Genomic DNA, 23,355 nt, shown 5'->3' with positions numbered 1-23,355 from the left:
AGATATGACAGTTTATCAGAGTTATGATACAGTTTATCAGAGATATGACACAGTTTATCAGAGATATGCCACAGTTTATCAGAGATATGACACAGTTTATCAGAGATATGACACAGTTTATCAGAGATATGACAAAGTTTATCAGAGATATGACAGTTTATCAGAGATATGACAGTTTATCAGAGATATGACAGTTTATCAGAGATATGACACAGTTTATCAGAGATATGACACAGTTTTTTCAGAGATATGACACAGTTTATCAGAGATATGACAGTTTATCAGAGATATGACACAGTTTATCAGAGATATGACACAGTTTATCAGATATGACACAGTTTATCAGAGATATGACACAGTTTATCAGAGATATGACACAGTTTATCAGAGATATGACACAGTTTATCAGAGATATGGCAGTTTATCAGAGATATGACACAGTTTATCAGACATATGACACAGTTTGTCAGAGATATGACACTGTTTGTCAGAGATATGACACAGTTTATCAGAGATATGACACAGTTTATCAGAGATATGACACAGTTTATCAGAGATATGACACAGTTTATCAGAGATATGACACAGTTTATCAGAGATATGACACAGTTTATCAGACATATGACACAGTTTATCAGACATATGACAGTTTATCAGACATATGACACAGTTTATCAGAGATATGATACAGTTTATCAGAGATATGACACAGTTTATCAGAGATATGACAGTTTATCAGAGATATGACACAGTTTATCAGAGATATGACACAGTTTATCAGAGATATGACACAGTTTTTTCAGAGATATGACAGTTTATCAGAGTTATGATACAGTTTATCAGAGATATGACACAGTTTATCAGAGATATGACACAGTTTATCAGAGATATGACACAGTTTATCAGATATGACACAGTTTATCAGAGATATGACAAAGTTTATCAGAGATATGACAGTTTATCAGAGATATGACAGTTTATCAGAGATATGACAGTTTATCAGAGATATGACACAGTTTATCAGAGATATGACAGTTTATCAGAGATATGACACAGTTTATCAGAGATATGACACAGTTTTTTCAGAGATATGACACAGTTTATCAGAGATATGACAGTTTATCAGAGATATGACACAGTTTATCAGAGATATGACACAGTTTATCAGATATGACACAGTTTATCAGAGATATGACACAGTTTATCAGAGATATGACACAGTTTATCAGAGATATGACACAGTTTATCAGAGATATGGCAGTTTATCAGACATATGACACAGTTTGTCAGAGATATGACACTGTTTGTCAGAGATATGACACAGTTTATCAGAGATATGACACAGTTTATCAGAGATATGACACAGTTTATCAGAGATATGACACAGTTTATCAGAGATATGACACAGTTTATCAGAGATATGACACAGTTTATCAGACATATGACACAGTTTATCAGACATATGACAGTTTATCAGACATATGACACAGTTTATCAGAGATATGACACAGTTTATCAGAGATATGACAGTTTATCAGAGATATGACACAGTTTATCAGAGATATGACACAGTTTATCAGAGATATGACACAGTTTATCAGAGATATGACAGTTTATCAGAGATATGACACAGTTTATCAGAGATATGCCACAGTTTATCAGAGATATGCCACAGTTTATCAGAGATATGACAGTTTATCAGAGATATGACACAGTTTATCAGAGATATGCCACAGTTTATCAGAGATATGACACAGTTTATCAGACATATGACACAGTTTATCAGACATATGACACAGTTTATCAGAGATATGACACAGTTTATCAGAGATGTGACACTGTTTATCAGAGATGTGACACTGTTTATCAGAGATGTGACACTGTTTATCAGAGATATGACACAGTTTATCAGAGATATGACACAGTTTATCAGAGATATGACAGTTTATCAGAGATATGACACAGTTTATCAGAGATATGACACAGTTTATCAGAGATATGACACAGTTTATCAGAGATATGACACAGTTTATCAGAGATGTGACACTGTTTATCAGAGATATGACACTGTTTATCAGAGATGTGACACTGTTTATCAGAGATATGACACAGTTTATCAGAGATATGACACAGTTTATCAGAGATATGACAGTTTATCAGAGATATGACACAGTTTATCAGAGATATGACACAGTTTATCAGAGATATGACACAGTTTATCAGAGATATGACAGTTTATCAGAGATATGACACAGTTTATCAGAGATATGCCACAGTTTATCAGAGATATGACACAGTTTATCAGAGATATGACACAGTTTATCAGAGATATGACACAGTTTATCAGAGATATGACACAGTTTATCAGAGATATGACACAGTTTATCAGACATATGACACAGTTTATCAGACATATGACAGTTTATCAGACATATGACACAGTTTATCAGAGATATGACACAGTTTATCAGAGATATGACAGTTTATCAGAGATATGACACAGTTTATCAGAGATATGACACAGTTTATCAGAGATATGACACAGTTTATCAGAGATATGACAGTTTATCAGAGATATGACACAGTTTATCAGAGATATGACACAGTTTATCAGAGATATGACAGTTTGTCAGAGATATGACACAGTTTATCAGAGATATGACACAGTTTATCAGAGATATGCCACAGTTTATCAGAGATATGCCACAGTTTATCAGAGATATGCCACAGTTTATCAGAGATATGACAGTTTATCAGAGATATGACACAGTTTATCAGAGATATGCCACAGTTTATCAGAGATATGACACAGTTTATCAGACATATGACACAGTTTATCAGACATATGACACAGTTTATCAGAGATATGACACAGTTTATCAGAGATGTGACACTGTTTATCAGAGATATGACACTGTTTATCAGAGATGTGACACTGTTTATCAGAGATATGACACAGTTTATCAGAGATATGACACAGTTTATCAGAGATATGACACAGTTTATCAGAGATATGACAGTTTATCAGAGATATGACACAGTTTATCAGAGATATGACACAGTTTATCAGAGATATGACACAGTTTATCAGAGATATGCCACAGTTTATCAGACATATGACACAGTTTATCAGACATATGACACAGTTTATCAGAGATATGACACAGTTTATCAGAGATGTGACACTGTTTATCAGAGATGTGACACTGTTTATCAGAGATGTGACACTGTTTATCAGAGATGTGACACAGTTTATCAGAGATATGACACAGTTTATCAGAGATATGACACAGTTTATCAGAGATATGACAGTTTATCAGAGATATGACACAGTTTATCAGAGATATGACACAGTTTATCAGAGATATGACACAGTTTATCAGAGATATGACACAGTTTATCAGAGATATGACACAGTTTATCAGAGATAAGGCACAGTTTATCAGAGATATGACAGTTTATCAGACATATGACAGTTTATCAGAGATATGACACAGTTTATCAGAGATATGACACAGTTTATCAGAGATATGACACAGTTTATCAGAGATAAGACACAGTTTATCAGAGATATGACACAGTTTATCAGAGATATGACACAGTTTATCAGAGATATTACACAGTTTATCAGAGATATGACACAGTTTGTCAGAGATATGACACAGTTTATCAGATATGCCACAGTTTATCAGAGATATGACACAGTTTATCAGAGATATGACACAGTTTATCAGAGATATGACACAGTTTATCAGAGATATGACACAGTTTATCAGAGATAAGGCACAGTTTATCAGAGATATGACACAGTTTATCAGAGATAAGGCACAGTTTATCAGATATGTCACAGTTTATCAGAGATATGACACAGTTTATCAGAGATATGACACAATTAATCAGAGATATGACACAGTTTATCAGAGATAAGGCACAGTTTATCAGATATGTCACAGTTTATCAGAGATATGACACAGTTTATCAGAGATATGTCACAGTTTATCAGAGATAAGACACAGTTTATCAGAGATATGACACAATTTATCAGAGATAAGACACAGTTTATCAGAGATATGACACAGTTTATCAGATATGCCACAGTTTATCAGAGATATGACACAGTTTATCAGAGATATGACACAGTTTATCAGAGATATGTCACAGTTTATCAGAGATATGACACAGTTTATCAGAGATATGACACAGTTTATCAGAGATATGACAGTTTATCAGAGATATGACACAGTTTATCAGAGATATGACACAGTTTATCAGAGATATGACACAGTTTATCAGAGATATGACACAGTTTATCAGAGATAAGGCACAGTACATCAGAGATATGACACAGTTTATCAGAGATATGACAGTTTATCAGAGATATGACACAGTTTATCAGAGATAAGGCACAGTTTATCAGAGATATGACACAGTTTATCAGAGATATGCCACAGTTTATCAGAGATATGACACAGTTTGTCAGAGATATGACACAGTTTATCAGAGATATGACACAGTTTATCAGAGATAAGGCACAGTTTATCAGAGATATGACACAGTTTATCAGAGATATGACACAATTAATATCTGTTGAGCATATCACCCATACCGCAGTGCATCTCGTCAGATCCATCCGGACAATCCGTCACGTTATTACAACGTAATGGCTTTGGCAGGCAGGAACCATTGGAACAGCGGAACTTATCATTGTCACACGTCGCAGCAACGGGGTCGTGACACCCAACCTAAAACAAGCGACTCATTTTAACTCGCCTATTCAGTGGCATCCTATTAATAAATACAATTTACGATAAATGATAGGTGACAATTATTGATGTTACAGCATTGAGATTAACAAGATCTCTAACACCTACTTTTTTAACAGGATTAAGAAGGGCCCTCAAACTATTTACATTCCATTCCATATATATACCTCATCTGAATGATCTTCACACTGTGGATATCCGTCACACTGGAACTCTCGAGGCATACATATTCCATCCTTACAGCGAAATTCATCAACAGAACATGTCCTCTGGCCTGAAACACAAGGGTTTATGTATATTAATATGTACCTAATGGACGAGAGATGTTAAATATTGATATTGGTCTTATAGAAAGAAAAAACAATATATATATATGTATAGAAAATACATCATCTAAGCCGAAAGTAACAAGAAAATTAAGCAAATTCCAGTCCCCATTAGATGCAAGTAAAGGTCAAAATGTAGGTCAGAGTTACCTAGTTTTGCTACATAACACACAACCTCACCTAAGTAAACTAATTCTCCAGGAATTCCAGCAGTTCCAACGACAAAAACTGTATGAGCCCAATCAAGCTTTTCTTTGATGTAGGTCAAAGGTCAAAATATATATAAGAAGTATTTTTGGTACATGACACCATGCCCTAACTTGTTAACAAAATACGTTCTTAGTATGAAAATCTGGTGAAAAGTAATAAAAGAGCCAGGACTTAAAACAGAATTTTTCGGATGCCATGTCCATTTGTGGTCTCAAATTTACCACAGGATGTTTTGACTGCCGTATCTATTTTGGGTCAAAAACTTACTACAGAATTTTTCATCTGTCATGTCCATTTTGGGTCTCAAACTTCTCACAGAATTTTTTGTTAGAAATGTCTATTTTGTGTCTAAAATTTACCACCAAATTTTTACTCTGCCATGTCCATTTTTCAGTTTCAACAGAATTTTTTCATTTTCCATGTCCATTTTGGGTCTAAAACTCACCACAGAACTTTTCGCCTGCCATGTCCATTTCGGGTCTAAAACTCACCACAGAACTTTTCGTCTGCCATGTCCATTTTTGGTCTAAAACTCACCACAGAACTTTTCGTCTGCCATGTCCATTTTTGGTCTAAAACTCACCTCAAAACTGTTCGTCTGCCATGTCCATTATGGGTCTAAAACTCACCACAGAACTTTTCGTCTGACATGTCCATTTCGGGTCTAAAACTCACCACAGAACTTTTTGTCTGCCATGTCCATTTTGGGTCTAAAACTCACCACAGAACTTTTCGTCTGCCATGTCCATTTTGGGGTCCTGTGAATGACTACAGTCACCGTCTCCGTCACACCACCAGGACGCAGGGACACAGATTCCCTTAGGGCACCTAATGTATCCGCTCATACAGGGTGTGGCTGTAATGAGTACAAGTCTTATTTAAGGAATCGGTATGAAAACTTCAATTAACTTGACTTCTGTTAAAAAAAGATATATCAACTAGATTATTGTAACTTCATTTACAGCTATTGTAAATGTGGTTATTTTCATGGCGAGTTAATTTCAGGTTTTCTTTATGTAAACTATACGCATGGGGGTAATTTTTGCGATCGATTCACCTTCGTTTGTAGCTCGAGATTATGCAAATTGATAACAAAAAAAATATGCAAGGAGGAAATTTTCACAATCAAAAAGACTACGTGTAATTAGCGTAAACTACCCCCTCACATAAATTCCACGTTTACAGTAATCGTTTGTGAAATATATCCCGTAAGCTTCTGTCCTGGCTTTAATACAATTGAGTACAAAATTTTACTGAAGTTAGCAATACATCAAAATTTTGAAAAATGAATTTAGGGTTGGTGGGTACGCAGGATGCAATTTTCCAACATTATTTTGGTTTTCTTTAAACAACACATCTATAACACAGCTATACACCCTTTTCAGAAAATTTGAGTCTAAAACAAAGCACATGTTCCCATACTTACAGATATTACATTCAACTTGCCAGCTACAAACTATATCCTGGCAGTCTGGCTCGCTGGGGCAACTGCCATTCACTGTAACATGAACATATCAAATTGTAATCACATTCTATGAAAGAATAACAAGAGCACCACTAAACAGATGTATAGAATAGAAATCATAACCAAAAATCAAATTTTGTCTCAAATACAGTCGAACCTGTCTATAAAGGACACCTAAGGGACAAGACAAAAGTGTCCTTTATAGAGAGGTGTCCTTTATATAGAGGTTCAACGAGTTATGTCCCTTATAAACGAAGAAACAAACTAAAGTCTGTTTATAGTACACTATATGTCTCCTGATTTATTATATTTAAACACTTAAACAAATGAATAAAAGACAAAAAATTAAAGATAAATGCTTAATTTTCAATCATTCATCTGACACAAAAATTGAAGTTGATATTTCTAATAATTTATATTAAGCCTATAGTTTCAAAACAAATCTTCACAATATCATACTATACTGAATATCTATTCGGACAAATACTCAACATAGTCAAAAGTGTAAAGGTAATTCTTATCAGTGTAAAACAATTTTTGTTAATCCTCAATATTTTGGAAAATAAATATGTTTGAAATATCTTTTCTATTACAACATTAACTCTTTATAAATGAAAGTGCATTTTCCTCTGATGATTATAATCCCTAAGCATTTATTTTGAGACATATTTTCTGAAATCCATGTAGGGATTTAATTTAATAAATACCGTTTTCTGGTTCAGTCAATTAGACAGTATAGTGTATACAAAGACACTCGGAACTCTTCAGCTGTTCTTAATATGTTACGTAGTCATATTCAGAGGAGTTCCGAGTGTGAGAAAATGGCGGCTGACAACCATGTGCCTGCCTTGTCAGATTTGCATACGGTTGATTTTGTAAGTAAAACAATTATGACAGACATCACTATTGCTTTGTCCCTCTTTTGTTGGTCTTGATAATGATTTAATTACCCCCTGACCATTCTTGTTGTCTAGGCTATGGTTGAATGGCTATAAGCTTCGCTGTCACCGGTGGGGTTGAGTAAACAAACACCTCTGCCGATGGCGATCGGTCACTCTCTTGTAATTACTGCCCATTGTTACAGCAACTTACAGGTAACAGGACAATTAGTGACTGATGAAGTGGCTTCCTAAGTTAGCATTGCTGCCAGGGGAGTTGAGTAATTAAGGCTTTGCTTGTTATTTAGAAACGTTTTACACACAAATATCAACACGGCTATGGTTTCACGTGTCCGTTATACAGATTTTTTAACAACTTTACGGACAAAAATAAGTGTCCGCTGTCCGCATTAGGAAGGTGTCCGCTATATACATGATATTTATATAGTGATTTTCATTGGGGATTCCTGGAAATGTCCGTTATGGACAGGTGTCCGCTATATAAGGGTGTCCGCTATTACAAGTTTGACTGTATATCCAAAATTTTTGAAAATGATTTTGTCTCAAATATATCCAAAATTTCAAAAATTATAGCAATCATGCATTTTCCAAAATTGAATTCATATCATCCTTGTCAGACCCCACATAATAACACCTGAAATGACTGAATTGTAGACGAATGAAGAAATTTGCACCTAAACTTAAACAGACTGGATGGACGTGCCGGCACTTGTTGAAGTTTGACGGGTATATAAAAACAAGGGCCCAATGGGCCCAAATCGCTCACCTGCAATGCAGTGATCTTTTCATATATGGATCCTGCAGTTATTTGAAAGCATGCTACAGGACCAATATAATGTCTCTCTGCACTTTGGCTTTTCACTAAAAGTCATTTAAAGATTTAAGCATACTTGATCGACGTGACCTTGAATGAAGGTCAAGGTCATTCATTTGAACAAACTTGGTAGCCCTTCACCCCAGCATGCTACAGACCCAATATCAACTCCCTGGGACTCTTGGTTATTGAGAAGAAGTTGTTTAAAGATTTTAGCCTTTTTGACCCCTGTGACCTTGAATGAAGGTCAAGGTCATTCATTTGAACAAACTTGGTAGCCCTTTACCCCAGCATGCTACAGACCCAATATCAACTCTCTGGGACTCTTGGTTATTGAGTAGAAGTCGTTTAAAGATTTAAGCCTTTTTGACTCCTGTGACCTTGAATGAAAGTCAAGGTCATTCATTTGAACAAACTTGGTAGCCCTTCACCCCAGCATGCTACAGGCCAAATATTAGGTCTCTGGGACTCTTGGTTATTGAGAAGAAGTCGTTTAAAGATTTTAGCCTTTTTGACTCCTGTGACCTTGAATGAAAGTCAAGGTCATTCATTTGAACAAACTTGGTAGCTCTTTACCCCAGCATGCTACAGGCCAAATATTAGGTCTCTGGGACTGTTGGTTATCGAGAAGAAGTCGTTTAAAGATTTTAGCCTTTTTGGCCCCTGTGACCTTGAATGAAGGTCAAGGCCATTCATTTGAACAAACTAGGTAGCCCTTCATCCCAGCATGCTACAGACCCAATATCAACTCCCTGGGACTGTTGGTTATTGAGAAGAAGTCGTTTGAAGATTTTAGCCTTTTTGACCCCTGTGACCTTGAATGAAGGTCAAGGTCATTCATTTGAACAAACTTGGTAGCCCTTCACCCCAGCATGCTACAGGCCAAATATTAGGTCTCTGGGACTCTTGGTTATTGAGAAGAAGTCGTTTAAAGATTTTAGCCTTTTTGACTCCTGTGACCTTGAATGAAAGTCAAGGTCATTCATTTGAACAAACTTGGTAGCCCTTCACCCCAGCATGCTACAGACCCAATATCAACTCCCTGGGACTCTTGGTTATTGAGAAGAAGTTGTTTAAAGATTTTAGCCTTTTTGACCCCTGTGACCTTGAATGAAGGTCAAGGTCATTCATTTGAACAAAATTGGTAGCCCTTTACCGCAGCATGCTACAGACCCAATATCAACTCCCTGAGACTCTTGGTTATTGAGAAGAAGTCGTTTAAAGATTTTAGCCTTTTTGACTCCTGTGACCTTGAATGACGGTCAAGATCATTCATTTGAACAAACTTGGTAGCCCTTCACCCGAGCATGCTACAGACCCAATATCAACTCCCTGGGACTCTTGGTTATTGAGAAGAAGTCGTTTAAAGATTTTAGCCTTTTTGACTCCTGTGACCTTGAATGAAAGTCAAGGTCATTCATTTGAACAAACTTGGGAGCCCTTCACCCCAGCATGCTACAGACCCAATATCAAGTCCTTGGGACTCTTGGTTATTGAGAAGAAGTCGTTTAAAGATTTTAGCCTTTTTGACTCCTGTGACCTTGAATGACGGTCAAGGTCATTCATTTGAACAAACTTGGTAGCCCTTCACCCGAGCATGCTACAGACCCAATATCAACTCCCTGGGACTCTTGGTTATTGAGAAGAAGTCGTTTAAAGATTTTAGCCTTTTTGACTCCTGTGACCTTGAATGAAAGTCAAGGTCATTCATTTGAACAAACTTGGGAGCCCTTCACCCCAGCATGCTACAGACCCAATATCAAGTCCTTGGGACTCTTGGTTATTGAGAAGAAGTCGTTTAAAGATTTTAGCCTTTTTGACTCCTGTGACCTTGAATGACGGTCAAGGTCATTCATTTGAACAAACTTGGTAGCCCTTCACCCGAGCATGCTACAGACCCAATATCAACTCCCTGGGACTCTTGGTTATTGAGAAGAAGTCGTTTAAAGATTTTAGCCTTTTTGACTCCTGTGACCTTGAATGAAAGTCAAGGTCATTCATTTGAACAAACTTGGGAGCCCTTCACCCCAGCATGCTACAGACCCAATATCAAGTCCTTGGGACTCTTGGTTATTGAGAAGAAGTCGTTTAAAGATTTTAGCCTTTTTGACTCCTGTGACCTTGAATGAAGGTCAAGGTCATTCATTTGAACAAACTTGGTAGCCCTTTGCCCCAGCATGCTACAGACCCAATATCAAGTCCCTGGGTCTTTTGGCTATTTAGAAGAAGTCGTCTAATTTTTTTTTAGCCTTTTTGACTCCTGTGACCTTGAATGAAAGTCAAGGTCATTCATTTGAACAAACTTGGTAGCCCTTTACCCCAGCATGCTACAGACCCAATATCAACTCCCTGGGACTGTTGGTTGTTGAGAAGAAGTCGTTTGAAGATTTTAGCCTTTTTGACTCCTGTGACCTTGAATGAAGGTCAAGGTCATTCATTTGAACAAACTTGGTAGCCCTTCACCCCAGCATGCTACAGGCCCAATATTAGGTCTCTAGGCCTTTTGGTTATTGAGAAGAAGTTGCTTTAATGGAAAGTTGACGCCGGACGGACGACGGACGGACGACGGACGCCGCGCCAAGGCATAAGCTCACTTGCCCTTCGGGCAGGTGAGCTAATTAAACAATTATTATGAATATTCAACTCCACTTTTTGATCACATGACTATTTTCCTGAAAATGATTGGCTGACTTTATGATGTGGTTATTTTGATCACATATCCAATACTTTACAGTGATTGGCTGATTTGACCATTTCTGGAACTGTGATTGGTTGATTTGATCACTATTTTTATCACATATTATGTATTCTGACAGTGACTCGAGTCTCACCTAAACATTTGTTGTTTTCGTCCATGTAATACCCTGCAGCACACAGACACTTGGCGGTGGGTGTTGTTCCGTTCATGAGGACGACACACAGCTGATCACATGTATTTGGTGTACAAGGTGACGGTGTTGAGTCTAGAAAACACAGTTGTGGAGGTTACATTATCACATCACTCCAAAAAATATTTACAACCAACTTTTTCAAAAGAAGGAAACTATATTTCGATTTCAGTAAATGTGATTCAGAATTATTTCCAACAAGAGTGACTTCAAAATATAAACTTGATAATGATTGGCAGGAATGTAATATCCCTAAGTGACCAATAGGATCGTCTGTTACCGAGGGGCTAGTTACCAGGTAAATCAGGTTGTCGTAGGCGGTGATAGACATGTACTTGTGATGGGCTCTCGAGGTCGCGTGTGAGGAGATGTGCCCCAAGATTGTAGTTGTAGCGGTGGATGGCCCACAAAGACTCGGGTAACTGACTGGTCATGTAGATTGTATTCTGTAGTATCGATATACCCAAACCTTTGATCACATTGCCATATGTCTGAAAATATAATACACATCTTTATCACTGTGTAGATAATAATAAATTATAGTAAATAATAACGGATGATGAAATACTAAATGAAAAAAAACAAAGTGTATACAACATCAGGTGTTAAAATAGAAGCCAGGAAAATGATGACAATATTTGGATGTTGAATTAGCAAAGATCAAACAACAACAAATATTAAAGACAATATTTTCATAGTGAAACAGCAAAGGTCATACGACAACTGATTTCAAAACAGATGTTTTGAAAGGCTTGTTTATACTGTTTAAGGTTCTATGAACAGCTATTATCAGGCTATACATACTGTAGGACGCAATTGACTGAACACAATCCACACATTTTGGCCGTCATAATCTATACGCTTGATGACCTTGAGTTTGGTATCAGTCCAGTAGACATGACGGTTAGGGAAGTCAAGGGTCATATCATGGGGGCGCTCTATGTCCACTTTGCTGCTATTGTGAATCATCATTGGATCAGAGCCATCCATCTGGGTCCGGACAATGCCTGACTTCATCAGGACAAAGAGGTAGCTGTAAAAACATTCACAGGATAGCAGTAAAGCTCAGGAATTAGTGACATCACAAAGTCATCTCATACAAATTATAGAACATGAATTTGCTAGATAGAGTTCTTCCCTTTACATATGAAAGCTTTCTCTTTTTTTATTGCTAGGTTTATTGTCTTGTGAAAAGCCAGGGTCAATTTGAGGAAGGGTCTCCTTGTAGTAGTTGGTGACTACCTCACTGAACAACACATGCCATCCAGAGCAATTAAGGAAAAGGGTCTTGCCGAAGAACACCACCACAACAGCACAGACTAGCCTGTTTCCTAGCTTCCAAAGAAACACAAACCAACACGGATAGGTAGCATCAGACCACACACCTCGGATCTTCACCTGAGGTTAAATGGCTGGCGCTCTATCAGTCTCCAAATTCAACATGCACATCTAGGAACCAAGGAGAACCTACATATGAAATCTGAGGAAGACTTAAAAAGTGATTTCAGAAAAAAGGCGGAAAAAAGGATTGTTTACAAACAGACATAAGATTAACTGTTGATAAAGATTGACAACAAGGCCATGATAAATCAAGCCAGGTTGGAATATGTAATTACCACTACATCTTTTTACTGATATTACTTATCTAGGTTAGAATAGGTAACTACCACTACATCTTTATACTGATATTACTTATCTAGGTTAGAATAGGTAACTACCACTACATCTTTTTACTGATATTACTTATCTAGGTTAGAATAGGTAATTACCACTACATCTTTTTACTGATATTACTTATCTAGGTTAGAATAGGTAATTACCACTACATCTTTTTACTGATATTACTTATCTAGGTTAGAATAGGTAACTATACCACTACATCTTTATACTGATATTACTTATCTAGGTTAGAATAGGTAACTACCACTACATCTTTTTACTGATATTACTTATCTAGGTTAGAATAGGTAATTACCACTACATCTTTTTACTGATATTACTTATCTAGGTTAGAATAGGTAACTACCACTACATCTTTTTACTGATATTACTTATCTAGGTTAGAATAGGTAACTACCACTACATCTTTTAACTGATATTACTTATCTAGGTTAGAATAGGTAATTACCACTACATCTTTTTACTGATATTACTTATCTAGGTTAGAATAGGTAACTACCACTACATCTTTTTACTGATATTACTTAATTATCACAAAATAATGTCCCAGACAGAGTAGGCCTTACCCAGCTGTTGGGTCCACGCGAATACTAAATATTTCCCGGTCCGTAAGATCTAGCACCATACGACAGAATTTCATTTGATCATTACAGAGTAAGATCCTCTCCTTTAGTCTGTCTGCCATATACCAGTTCTCAGTGATCCAATCAAAGGCAATCTGTACAACATCTGTAACCATGACAACGGTAGAGTTAATTTACGTTAAATCATTGTCATGATATATAAAGGCTATTAAAATAAAAAAGTATAATGACAAAAACACAGGTAAGTCATAATGATAAAAACACAGGTTAGTCACAATGACAAAAACACAGGTAAGTCACAATGACAAAAACACAGGTAAGTCACAATGACAAATTAAACAACAGCTACTACAATTAGAGAAAGCAACTATTGAATATTATAGTCTCATGGAGTGAATATTGAATGTTTAAATTGTAGTCTCATTGAGTGAATATTGAATGTTGTAGTCTCCTTTAGTGAATATTGAATGTTGAATATTGAATGTTGTAGTCACTTTTAGTGAATATTGAATGTTGTAGTCTCCTTTAGTGAATATTGAATGTTGTAGTCACTTTTAGTGAATATTAAATGTTGAAGTCTCCTTTGGTGAATATTGAATGTTATAGTCTCCTTTAATGAATTTTTAATGTTATAGCCTCCTTTGGTGAATATTGAATGTTATAGTCTCCTTGAGTGAATATTGAATGTGGTAGTCACTTTTAGTGAATATTGAATGTTGTAGTCACTTTTAGTGAATATTTGCTTTCGTTCCATGATATTTTTAACTACCATTTTATAATAAAACTATTAGTCTTTTGGTTTCTGTCCGTACATGGTTTTATTGAACTGAGAACAATTTCAACCGAGGACAATATCAACATTGGACTTCAGTTGAATATTTTTTTCTCAGGTCTATAAATCCATGTATCAACCTTATAAAAAGTCTATAATTGTATATAACACATCAACATACTGTCAAAGTAGACATCTGACTTCATCGTCCATGTCTGGGCAGTATTGGTAAGGTTCAGACACTCCATCACCGATATCTTATTATCTAGCCGGTACGACAACTGCAACAAGATAATTCTCCATTAACAACAGTTTTTTGCACAAGGTTTTTTCAAAATGCCTCTTAAAATGACTCATTGTAACACAATCTGTCAAAAAGGAGCGTACAAACAGTCATAATATACGTTTTCATCTAAAGATTTTCCAAAGAGAAACTTTTAATTACCCAGCATGCATATGAATTGTTTATGTTTGTCCGATAAGTTTGAGGACAGTGCCATACCGTATCTATATGGAGAAGGCTTACATAGGCTTGGCTTGATGCTATATCCTAATCTACATTTGCAATAAAATTTGTTAAAATTGAAATTATACCCAGCATGCAAACTGCTTTCGGTGGTTGAAATCTAACGTGGAGATTGCCTGCCCTGCGGCTACCACTGGAGGTGTCAGGGTCGACCCATTCAGTGCTACCTGTTGGAACCGCATGAAGTCTGCCACCAGCAGTGTCGGCTCAGAATTTCTGGGGACTATGCAAAGAATGGAAAAGAGCATAAGAAAAACAAAATACCGTACATTATTAAAGCAAGGTATAATAGTTGTTGTGGACAAATCACAAATGTCTTTAATAATTACTGTGATAGCAATCTTAACGCTAATTAAGGTAAATTGATATGCATTCTGATCACAGCTGATAGATAACCTGTTCATTTAGCACAGATTTTATGGAGAAAATGGAAGCCCACTTGAAGAAAACAGAATTAAAAGAACAGTGCATGGATACATGAAAAGACTGGAATCGTACAAATTTTCAATTTACAGAATAGTGACATTGAACTTTGACCTTCAGGCATGAAAATCATTTCCCAAAGGAGCACTATATATAGTTACATAAGCCCGCATCAACTATCAAACTATTTATAGATGGTGCAAGTGACAACCTGCCCATATCAACTATCAAACTATTTATAGATGGTAAAAGTGACAACCCGGACAATGACAAAATAGATGGGATTTTAAATGCAGTTAGAAAACTTTAATAAGATTTTCAGTAAAATTTGCATCCAATTTTACCCCTTCTCAATTCTACAGTTACAGGTTGAATACACAATTACACTGACTACATAAAATGAAATCCCACCCATTTTCTTTGAAATCCTTAAATTTCCCCTTGACATTCATGATCTGGAGTTCTCACTAGAGATGCCCGATCCTTACCATTGGTAGCAATGCAGTCTTTGCCTTCTAGAAGATTGTAACCCTGCGAGCATCCACAAGAGTATGTGCCATCTTTTGAGCGGCACTGTTGATCACAGAACTGAGAAAAGCTACACGGATCTATGTTTACACAATCTGTCCCATTATATTGTTTACCCTCCGGACAATAACACTCGGGTCCCTGCGGAGTGTTCTGACACGCAAAGGAACAATTCTTACTATCACAGTTAACAACAGAATCTGAAAAACAAAAAAGCTGTATATGAGAAATTTTATTCAACTGCGGCATGGTAATTCAACTGCGGAACTACAATTCAACTGTGGGACAGTAATTTAATGTGGATATCAAATTCAACTTCGGGATAGCTAGTTAACAGCAGAACTGTATTCTAACAGCAGAAATATAATTTAACTGCGGGACTGTAATTTAACTGTAGGCTGACTTGTAACTTGTTGCACTTCCTGAGTTACAATGACGACAGATGGTGATAGCTTTATGGACAAATGATGGTGGCATGACTGAGTTACCATACCAACAGTAAAATGGTTGTAGCTTTTCCTGAGTTACCATGGTAACTGTATGTAAGAAATCGAGTGAAATTACCTGAGCATCCCACCTCATCTCCATTTGATTTACAGTTTCTTCTTGTATCACAGAATTTATTTATTGGAATGCAGACCTCCTCCTTAGGACAGCGTTTGTGGTTTGGCAGACATGGCAGTAGGCTTTCTGGAGGTATTTCAACTGTCAACAGAAAACATGGACATTTTTATCACTAATTTGTACCACAGAGGTACAGGGCAATGGGTACAGGCCAACAGGTACCAGATGATAGGTACAGGACAATGGGTTCAAGGTTATGGGTACAGGCCAACAGGTACATGATGATGGGTACAGGACAATAGGTTCAAGGTCATGGGTTAAGGGCAACAGGTACATAGTGATGGGTATAGGATAATGGTTCAAGGTCATGGGTTAAGGGCAACAGGTACATAGTGATGGGTACAGGATAATGGTTCAAGGTCATGGGTTAAGGGCAACAGGTACGTGATGGGTACAGGATAATGGTTCAAAGTCATGGGTTAAGTGCAACAGGTGATGGGTACAGGACAATGGGTTCAGGGTTATGGGTTAAGGGCAACTGGTACATAGTGATGGGTACAGGACAATGGGATCAGGGTTATGGGTTAAGGGCAACTGGTACATAGTGATGGGTACAAGGCATTGTGTACAGGGTCATTTAATGTCTGCTAACAGTGGTATGTCATAGCATTATTATCCACACAGAAATGGGAAATGAAAACATCAAAGGGAGATAACTCTCATGACTGTATCCATGAGTGTCAAGTATGTAATTACATATATGATTAAATCAGGGGAGACAACTAGCAACGGTAACACATTAGTTCAATGACAAATCTAGTGAGGTGATACAAATCTAATTAAATATTTTGGAAGAGTTTCTAAATTTATTTCAAAATCAATATTATGTTGATTAGCCAGTTACTCTACAATTGTACTGATTTCTGTCAACATATGCAAATTTCTGTCTTACTTGAACACTGTGAGTGTGGAACCAGTGCTTTGCTAAGGTATGATGACATAAAAACATTAAGCTATATGTCACAGCTCAAAGACCAACGTACAAACTTATTCAAGGACAATGAAATAGCATTTATACTGAAATGCATTATAGACAAGGACCGGTTTAATCTATCAACACCAGACATGGCCTAAACTATTGGTGGATTCCTGGAATAGGGCGTGTAAATATTTCACACATTATACAGAGGACTAGTGTATTTACTGTACTGCTGACCTATGCCAAGTGAGATGTTAAAGTGTTATAGACAAGTCTGACATTATATTACAGCGAGGGAGAAAAAAGACTCAAGTACATGAAGATATGTTTTGGTATTATAAACGAATAGGAATTATTATAACGAGGTATGTACCTACATACAACTTTCAATTCAGACATGCATAGATAAGCTCGTTAAATATAATTGTCAGAGATAGATACAATTTACCACAAGTAACAATACTTATTGGTGTACTCGGTACACCCAGTATAGGTATAGCCTAGCATGATATGTTACATAATGAGTGTGATAACAGTGCTGAGAATGTATTAATCAATATACACATAACAGATAGGGTCCGATACAAACATTAAAAGATTTGCTAGCTGGGATAAGTAGAATTAAGACTCAGTGTACAGTATAGACAAATTATCAGCCCACTTCAGTCACAGGTACTTGTGATGTTGTAAACATTGATGGTCTCATGTTTTGAGTTAGCATCACCTTGACAGAGATTCATACTTAAACTGAACCGCCAACAATAAAGCCTTGTCAGATTAACGACATACATACACACAGATATAAACAATTATCTTACTCTTTTCCTTTTGTATACATGTAAAGCTTTGCCATCTTAAAGACATACCATATTACACTCAGATAGCTGTACTAAGCCTTGTCAGATTAATGACATACCATATTACACTCAGATAGCTGTACTAAGCCTTGTCAGATTAATGACATACTATATTACACTCAGATAGCTGTACTAAGCCTTGTCAGATTAATGACATACCATATTACACTCAGATAGCTGTACTAAGCCTTGTCAGATTAATGACATACCATATTACACTCAGATAGCTGTACTAAGCCTTGTCAGATTAATGACATACCATATTACACTCAGATAGCTGTACAAAGCCTTGTCAGATTAACGACATACTACACTCAGATAGCTGTACTAAGCCTTGTCAGATTAATGACATACCATATTACACTCAGATAGCTGTACCAAGCCTTGTCAGATTAATGACATACTATATTACACTCAGATTACTGTACAAAGCCTTGTCAGATTAACGACATACTACACTCAGATAGCTGTACTAAGCCTTGTCAGATTAAAGACATACCATATTACACTCAGATAGCTGTACTAAGCCTTGTCAGATTAATGACATACCATATTACACTCAGATAGCTGTACCAAGCCTTGTCAGATTAATGACATACCATATTACACTCAGATAGCTGTACCAAGCCTTGTCAGTTTAATGACATACTATATTACACTCAGATTACTGTACAAAGCCTTGTCAGATTAACGACATACTACACTCAGATAGCTGTACTAAGCCTTGTCAGATTAATGACATACTACATTACACTCAGATAGCTGTACAAAGCCTTGTCAGATTAACAACATACTACACTCAGATAGCTGTACTAAGCCTTGTCAGATTAACGACATACTATATTACACTCAGATAGCTGTACAAATTAAGCCTTGTCAGATTAACGACATACTATATTACACTCAGATAGCTGTACAAAGCCTTGTCAGATTAACGACATACTACACTCAGATAGCTGTACTAAGCCTTGTCAGATTAACAACATACTACATTACACTCAGATTGCTGAACCAAGCCTTGTCAGATTAATGACATACTACATTACACTCAGATTGCTGAACCAAGACTTGTCAGATTAATGACATACTACATTACACTCAGATTGCTGAACCAAGCCTTGTCAGATTAACGACATACTACATCACACTCAGATTGCTGAACCAAGACTTGTCAGATTAACGACATAGTATATTACACTCAGATTGCTGAACCAAGACTTGTCAGATTAATGACATACTACATTACACTCAGATTGCTGAACCAAGCCTTGTCAGATTAACGACATACTACATCACACTCAGATTGCTGAACCAAGACTTGTCAGATTAACGACATAGTATATTACATTCAGATTGCTCATCAAATTTTAAATGACTGCAAATTTTAGAAATATTTAAACTGAAAACAAAATGTACATGTTTCAAGATTTAAACTTATCAAGCTTTGTTAGCTTAACGAGACCTTAAAAACAACAACAACCAATGGACAGTGAATTCCATTCATAACCATGTGCAAAGTGAAATGCTGTTAAATAGTTAAGTAAACACTGGGTTTTTGATTTCACATAAAGTTATTGTTTGTGATGTGAATATACAATGATTGACATGCAGTGCTATAAGAATGTGATCCTGATGTGACATCCCGTATGTTTTCCCCGATACATATTCCAGAATTGACAGTACAAGGTGAAGGTTAACACATTACAGGTTGTGTTTAGGACAAACTAATGCCCCTATGGTCCTGATAGGTGTTATACACACTTCTAAGCCAATGAGATAAGGTATTCACAAGTGAACTGTTTCATGCATTTGGTTTCAGAAATTCATATTTAAAGAAAATTTGTCAACAATAAATCATTATATAAAAAGTTTTCTTATGAATCAGGAATAACAAGACTTAATTGATACATCTGTTTTTCCTGGTTACCAGAAATTCATTTTGAGCATTTTCCATAGTCCCCAGATTTTTTATAGGAAAGTTGATTACACGGTATTTGATTCATGTGCAATATTGACAAAAATGTTGAAATTCCTCAATAAAAATACCATCATTTACAATCAGCAATTAAGGACATCAAACTCAAATCTCTGACATAGTTATCCATGAAAAAAATAAAAACTAGAAACGATAAAACAAACTCATTACAGCTTTGCTAATTAATGTTCAAATCAGTTGAAATGTTCAAAATAAATTTGACTTATTAATTACACTTCAATTTAAAATCATTCAAAAACGATTAATTTTGCCATAATATTTTAATCCATTTACTATTGGTATTCAAATCATCTTTTTGAAGAATTTCAATATTATTAATTTGCGTCATCTTGTTAACCAATGAATGCATAACACTAGACAACAGGCATGCAGCTACATCTACCTAAAACCGCATGCCCCTGGGGAGGAGGGCCATGGTACCCGGGGGTAGGGAATATGTACTTACAATACAATCCTTTTGTTACACCATTGTTGTGAGGGTCAAGGTCATTAAGGCGAGGGTGAAATTCATCGTAAAAACCTATATGATTAACAGGGACAAGCAAAAGCAAAGCACACAGAGATTAATGAAAAGGATATCTACATGTGTGAGTGGGAAAAAGCTGAGTGGGGTACTAATGAAAAAATACAGCAGGGTATTAAGCAGAATATACAAATATGAAAAATTAATAGATATATATATAATAATTTATCCTGCAACTGCCACCGCATTGTCGGAATACACCCACCATATATATTTTTGCTGTATATGGCAGTGACGGAAAACAGCTGTATTTTGGAATCTTAGCACGTGCGTCAGTTCGACTGACCTACTTCAAAGTGAAACTACGTTTAAAAGGTGAACATATTTCTATCATTTTTGACACCGTTTCACTTCAAAATGATTACTTTTGATGGTTATTTTTATGACTGTTGCAGGATAAATAGAATACATGGTCAGTGTCTTAAAATATAAGCTGTATTTTTGGCTCGGGACAGAAAGACAAAAGTGGCTCGCCAAGGCTCGCCACTTTTGTCTTTCTTTACCCTCGCCAAAATACAGCTTATATTTTAAGAGACTGACCATGTATTCTCTATATATATATCAATATAATTACAATAATATACATATCATATCATATACAAGAATATATAAATCATATTGTTATGTGTTACTTGATAACGTTCATTTAAACCAATTAAGTTATGATAAACGTTCATTTAAACCAATTAAGTTATGATATTTCTATCATGATTAACGACTTTTTTCTCTCTGATGTTGCCTCCTAGTATACACTCATTATATTTGGTCATAATGTTGTGATCATGAACTGTTCGATCTGTATAAACTTTCATTGTTTTGATGGTTGCTAAGGAACCACAAATATTAATTCAACCAATATTATATATGTTTTATTGCTGCATCAAGGCTAACCATGAAAGCTTGTACCCATATGAAATAATTCAAAAGCTCCAAACCACAAAAGATATTACTCCCAGACATTTCTTGTTGTACCCTTTTCATTACCATGGATTGTACAGTTGAGTTTGACTAGTAATTAGGGCTTTTTCTCACGGATTTGGGATAGGGGCTTTTTGCATCATTTTTGGAGAAAAAAACTCAAGAATTGGAATGGAAAGTTTTCAGAGTAAGCTGTAAATTAAAGATTAAGGATAGGGCCACTTATAGGCCCCAAATAGCCCCTGGAAAAAGCCATGAAGAAATATTTCCGTTAAAACTTAATTTATTGATTTACTTCTTTATATATTTACTATACATTGAGAACATAGTTCTAATATATATACAGCTAAATTAAGATTGAACACAGGAAGTTGAACCCCAAATTTATCACATGACAGAACACAGTTTCATACTATAGAGAGATAACAGCATACATATATAGGTGCAGATAACATCTCATAATATTGTTTTTATTATTTTTGCCTTTATTTATCTTACAACCAAAATCAATTTAATTTAAGAAAGATAAATCTTAATCATGAGATTCCAAAAGGACCTTGGCACTAATCATTGAATGATCTTTATTGGATCTTATGTCAGACTTTTCTTTTGAGTCATAATCTAAAACAAACATTTCTGCAAATCTCTTTAAGTCATATATGTATACCCATATAATGCTTGTTTTCCTATGATATTTCTCAACTGTAAAAAGCGTACTTTGTAAATTCCCAATATATTTTGTCATGTAGGAGACGTTGCATATAGAACTATATGAATATATGTTTATTTTTTTTGTCACTAAGCTTTAATTGTATCAAAAATTTTTAAAACAAAAGCAAAAAAGAAATCAGAACTTTGCGGAGAGCAGAAAAGTACATAATCTTTCAGAGCCTATAATTCAGTTTTCCAATACTGTAATTTGCAACATACAATATGTAAATTCTATAATAGGGGATCTGAAGTATTTCATTGAGTCTCTTCAAATATTGGATGCTAAATGAATATTTATCACTATTAAATTACAATGTAATTTCAAGAATGCTATTCAACAAATTACCTGCAGTTTTGTACTGTAGGAATTTTGTGCTTTACACTAATTTCTGTGCTTCATTATCAGGATGAATTCCAGAGAACTTTATGACAAACCCAAATTCATCTCACTTAAACCTCTACCTCAACTGTCTCTTTATCTTATCTGGTCATGTCTTGTCAGACCCTGTCTGAACTGACCGTGTCTAAACTGTCCCTGTCTAATCTGACCCTGTCTAAACTGACCCTGTCTAATATGACCCTGTCTAAACTGACCCGGTCTAATCTGACCCTATCAAATCTGACCCTATCTAATCTGTGCCTGTCTTACCTGGCCATGTCTTGTCAGACCCTATCTAATCTGAACCGGTCTAATATGACCCTGTCTAATCTGACCCTGTCTAATCTGACCCTGACTTAACTGTCCCTGACTTAACTGACCCTGTATAATCTGACCCTATCTAATCTGACCCTGTCTAATCTGACCCTGTCTAACCTGACCATGTCTAATCTGACCCGGTCTAATCTGACCCGGTCTAATCTGACCATGTCTTATCTGACCCTGTCTAATCTGACCCTGACTTAACTGTCCCTGACTTAACTGACCCTGT

The 23,355-nt window shown here is 36.0% G+C and overlaps 1 protein-coding gene across 1 annotated transcript in view; it reads right to left on the bottom strand.

Annotated features, from left to right (window-relative positions):
- The window catches only part of LOC117317934 (prolow-density lipoprotein receptor-related protein 1-like), a 228,137-nt gene that overhangs the window by 108,776 nt on the left and 96,006 nt on the right, over positions 1 to 23,355 (bottom strand). Inside the window, exons 5-16 of the mRNA XM_033872903.1 lie at positions 16,443 to 16,583; positions 15,839 to 16,078; positions 14,996 to 15,150; positions 14,583 to 14,682; positions 13,612 to 13,774; positions 12,170 to 12,398; positions 11,661 to 11,856; positions 11,309 to 11,440; positions 6,726 to 6,797; positions 6,021 to 6,155; positions 4,931 to 5,037; positions 4,607 to 4,742 (exon numbers count right to left, since the gene is read on the bottom strand). Coding sequence (XP_033728794.1) covers positions 4,607 to 4,742; positions 4,931 to 5,037; positions 6,021 to 6,155; positions 6,726 to 6,797; positions 11,309 to 11,440; positions 11,661 to 11,856; positions 12,170 to 12,398; positions 13,612 to 13,774; positions 14,583 to 14,682; positions 14,996 to 15,150; positions 15,839 to 16,078; positions 16,443 to 16,583 — 1,806 coding nt within the window. The remainder of the gene's footprint in view (positions 1 to 4,606; positions 4,743 to 4,930; positions 5,038 to 6,020; positions 6,156 to 6,725; positions 6,798 to 11,308; positions 11,441 to 11,660; positions 11,857 to 12,169; positions 12,399 to 13,611; positions 13,775 to 14,582; positions 14,683 to 14,995; positions 15,151 to 15,838; positions 16,079 to 16,442; positions 16,584 to 23,355) is intronic.

This window comes from Pecten maximus, chromosome 19, assembly GCF_902652985.1.
Source record: "Pecten maximus chromosome 19, xPecMax1.1, whole genome shotgun sequence".
In the NCBI taxonomy this organism is placed as follows: Eukaryota; Metazoa; Mollusca; class Bivalvia; order Pectinida; family Pectinidae; genus Pecten; species Pecten maximus.
This window is presented reverse-complemented; position numbering and strand designations above follow the sequence as displayed.